General features: G+C 36.6%; 1 protein-coding gene across 1 annotated transcript; it reads left to right on the top strand.

The window, feature by feature from the left end:
* Positions 1-759: 759 nt before the first annotated feature.
* LOC117177846 (small nuclear ribonucleoprotein-associated protein B-like) lies at positions 760-1,332 on the top strand. Its single transcript, XM_033368841.1, has one exon. The coding sequence runs from the start codon at positions 760-762 to the stop codon at positions 1,330-1,332; it is 573 nt and encodes a 190-aa protein (XP_033224732.1).
* Positions 1,333-1,633: the final 301 nt, after the last annotated feature.

The following is a 1,633-nucleotide window of genomic DNA, read 5'->3' as shown; positions in this document are numbered from 1 at the left end:
GAAAATATTCACAAATTTTCGGTCATTTATGATCATTTTACAGGTAAATATGGTAACTTACCATAAATTACCCAACATTCAATTTTAAACATTTTTATAAATTTCCAGAAATTTATAACAAAAATTGGTAATGTTTGGTAACATTACAGGTAATATACGGAAACTAAAGATAAATTACCAAAAATTCAATTAAAAAATGTATATAAATTTCCGGAAATTTTTGGTAATTTACGGTAATTTGACCAATTATATATGGTAACTTTTTATAAATTGCCGAAAAATGTTATTATCTGCCATTAAAATTTCCTTATAGTTTTTACAGTGAGATTACAGATGCATGATTTTCATTATTCATCTTTGACGTTACTTTTTAATCCCTAGGGAGTAAAAAGTAGAGTTGTAGCCCTGCTTCATAGGCGTCGAAATGCTCTAAAATCATTCATCTGTTATAAAAACAAGTTTATGACTAATCTTGATCAGAGAAGGTAAAGTTTTCCATGTTTTTGTATTGAAAAATGTATTGAATTTCTTATGAACATATAAGAGAATAAAAAATTATTGCAAGATGATTGGCAGTGATTCTTCATTTGGTTCGCATAAAGTCTAAGCAATTTCTGGACAAGATGAGTTTTCTTGTTGCATTCATGGATATTATAAGCAATTTGTAACTTTATAAACAAGTTGTATATAAAATGATTGATCTCAGGTACTTACCATGATTGATTTTTTTATTTCCTATAATTTCTCTTTGCAGAATTAATGGCTGCATCATCTTGCTGCGGCATGTTCGGATCAAAAGGACCTAAAAAACTTCAACCCAATAGATTTCCGAAACCGCCAGGATTCGATGATAGTCCCAGTCATGCAAATCATCCAAATTTCCAGGGAGCCCCACCAACAAACCACGGTGGTATGTCTCCATCAGAATCAGACGGACACTTAAGCTCTGGTGGTATGTCTCCGCAAGAATTTCGCAGAGAAGCACCAACCCATGTTTCTGGAAATTCATTCATGCCTGCAGCAGGATTCCCAGGAGGACCACCAGGGCCCGGTCATATGCTTCTAGCAGGATTTCCTGGAGGCGCACCACCCCCCGGTGCTATGCTTCAAGGAGGATACCCCGGACACCAAGGAATGTACGGAAATACAGGAATGCAAGGAAATCCAGCTTTCGCATATCAATTAAATCATGGCCAAGGAATGCCGCCAAGATACCAGCTGACCTCAGATAATTTAGTTAAAACAAGAAACACAGGATCACAGAGTCCAGATCCTTCGTTACAGTGGAAAGGATATACGCTGCAAGCGGGTGAGAAATCATACAGTCCATAACTAAGGGTACATACTATAGTCCGCCAGGATACTATGGAGACCGTACATAGGCGGTTTGGCCAAACCACCGCCAGAAAATTTCGCCGCTTAAGTAGACATTCAAGGGATCCGCTGAACGTACGTCTAAAATTACCAGCGCTAAATTGGCCTTCTCAGATATCTGAACCTAACATGTTTAGTTTAGAGAGCGAGAGCTAAAAAATTTTTTTTTCGAATGTCGAAACTAACCATGATTAGATTAAGGACTATTTATTTTTGAGATAACAGACAGTTTTTATCATGCATTTGCGGTAAACAGCAA

Source organism: Belonocnema kinseyi, chromosome 1 (assembly GCF_010883055.1).
Source record: "Belonocnema kinseyi isolate 2016_QV_RU_SX_M_011 chromosome 1, B_treatae_v1, whole genome shotgun sequence".
NCBI lineage: Eukaryota > Metazoa > Arthropoda > Insecta > Hymenoptera > Cynipidae > Belonocnema > Belonocnema kinseyi.
The sequence above is the reverse complement of the archived record's forward strand: the minus strand, read 5'-3'. Positions and strand labels throughout refer to the sequence as shown.

What these genes read in the sequence shown, in the direction of transcription:
- LOC117177846 (XM_033368841.1), top strand. Translation starts at nt 760, where the DNA reads ATGGCTGCATCATCTTGCTGCGGCATGTTCGGATCAAAAGGACCTAAA.